Source organism: Vigna unguiculata, chromosome 3, assembly GCF_037176805.1.
Source record: "Vigna unguiculata cultivar grain cowpea cultivar isolate G323 ecotype 2 chromosome 3, ASM3717680v1, whole genome shotgun sequence".
NCBI classification, from domain to species: domain Eukaryota; kingdom Viridiplantae; phylum Streptophyta; class Magnoliopsida; order Fabales; family Fabaceae; genus Vigna; species Vigna unguiculata.
In genome coordinates this window covers 68,557,591-68,559,454 of record NC_140794.1, presented here as the reverse complement: position 1 = coordinate 68,559,454, position 1,864 = coordinate 68,557,591, and the positions used below count along the sequence as shown (strand labels likewise).

At 46.8% G+C, this 1,864-nt stretch overlaps 1 protein-coding gene across 1 annotated transcript; it reads right to left on the bottom strand.

Annotated features, from left to right (window-relative positions):
- Positions 1 to 286: 286 nt before the first annotated feature.
- On the bottom strand, positions 287 to 1,628 carry LOC114179640 (putative galacturonosyltransferase-like 4). The gene has a single exon (XM_028066052.2). The coding sequence runs from the start codon at positions 1,484 to 1,486 to the stop codon at positions 431 to 433; it is 1,056 nt and encodes a 351-aa protein (XP_027921853.1). The 5' UTR covers positions 1,487 to 1,628; the 3' UTR covers positions 287 to 430.
- Positions 1,629 to 1,864: the final 236 nt, after the last annotated feature.

The following is a 1,864-nucleotide window of genomic DNA, read 5'->3' as shown; positions in this document are numbered from 1 at the left end:
AGTATCTTTTGGTGCTGAAAATTGTTAGATTAATTTCCAAAAACATGATATATGAAGTTGAAGTGTTTTATGTTGTTATAAATGTTGTGATAGAATCTGAATTTAGTGAAAGAAAATAGAAGTAGTTTAGAAGGGAGAGGGTTTTGCAGGAAGTTGGAGGCAAGGAATAGAGAATGAATATATAGAGAAGATTGTTTAGAGAGTTAAAGCAGTGAGCGTAGTATATGTGTATTGTGATGCTTCTCCAATGAGTATGAACAGAAGAAAAAGAAGAAAAAGAAGAATATAAAAGAATATAGAACTGAACAAAGGAAAGGAAAAAAAAGGAATATACAACTCCAATCCATTGCCAGGCTACTACGCTAGCTGAAGCAGCAGATAATCCTCTCCATGAATAAAACTCAAACTCAATTTCCTTCATATTCATTTTCTATTCTTCAAAAAAGTGTCTAGAAGAGCGATAGAGATCATAAGGAGCCCAAAGATGGTCCACGATGCATGGCTTTCTAGAATCCAATCTCAACCAGGGTTTGCCCTTCCCACTCCAATGGAGTAAACTAATGGGACCAGGGTGCAGGCACCTGCATTTTCCTTCGAAGTTGTCTCCACCTAAACCATGTTGGTTCCATCTATGGTCAACCGCTTTTATGTTCCCCGCCAGAACCAACAAAAACGGCGGAAGAGAACCAAGATGGTAGATCCTCTTCTGCTGCTTCTGCACCGCCATCCATGACTCCACCTTCTCCGTGTATCTCTCCTTCCTCCACGTGTCAACGTCCATCACCATCACCCCCGTGTTGAAATAACACGGCATCCTTCCCTTGAACGTCTCCGCCAGAGCTGGATCCGACCAAAACGTGTCCGTGAAATACAGCGTGAAGTTTGCATGGCAATATTCAGGCGCAGCCACCACCTTCCCTTCCATGTCCACGCCCCAAAGCTTCGCAATGTCGTCCACGACCACCAGGTCAGAGTCTAAATATATCACGCGTTTCACGTCCTCCGGGATGGTGTCGGCGAGGTATATTCTGGCGTAATTGAGGGGCTGGTCCAGGGCCTGACGAATGGACTTGGAAATCTTGCCGCGGACCCTGTTGCTGTCGAAGCGGTAAATCTTCATGTTTAGATAGGGGAAGGTGGACTTGATGCTGGAGAATAGTTCGGGAGCGTCGTGGTGCGCCGAGAGGAAGTGGAAGGAGAGATTTTCCGGGCAGGTTGAATGCTGGAGCATGGAGAGGACCGCCGCCATGGTGCCGCGGAGGTAGTTGGCGTCGAGGGTCATGGCGACGTTGATGACGTGGTCGGGGGTGGAGCCGCACTCGTGGCCGTTACGGAACGCGGGGGCCTCCCTGAAGAGGGGGAGGTCCGGCGAGTGACGGCGGGTGAGGCCTAGACGGATGGCGGAGATGGGGCGGAGGAGGAGGAGGAGGATGATGATGGGGAGGGACAGGAGGCCAATTAGGGAGGTGGAGCTCCGAAAGACCATCCTGTCGAACGAAGGTTGTGTTTTTGTTGTTGTGGTTGTTCTGGATCAACAACGCTACTAATCCGGAGTGTGAGATTAATGATATTATAATCAGAGAATGTAGCGAAGAAGATTTTGTTTGAAGAGAGGTAAAGCAGTGCGTTCGTGGGTTGAGAGGTTACATCATTGATTGAGATTGCGACTCACTCCCCATTTCTGAGGAACAGAGCATCTCTCGGACCCTTTCTATCCTATCTTTTGCTTTTTCCTTTTCTGCCTTTTCAAATCTCTATTTCGAATCTTTTCTTCATTTGGACATCTCTCTTCTCTCTTCTTTTCTTTTCTTTTTTTCTCTCATGACATCATAACTCACTCTCACTCTCACTCTCACTTCATCAC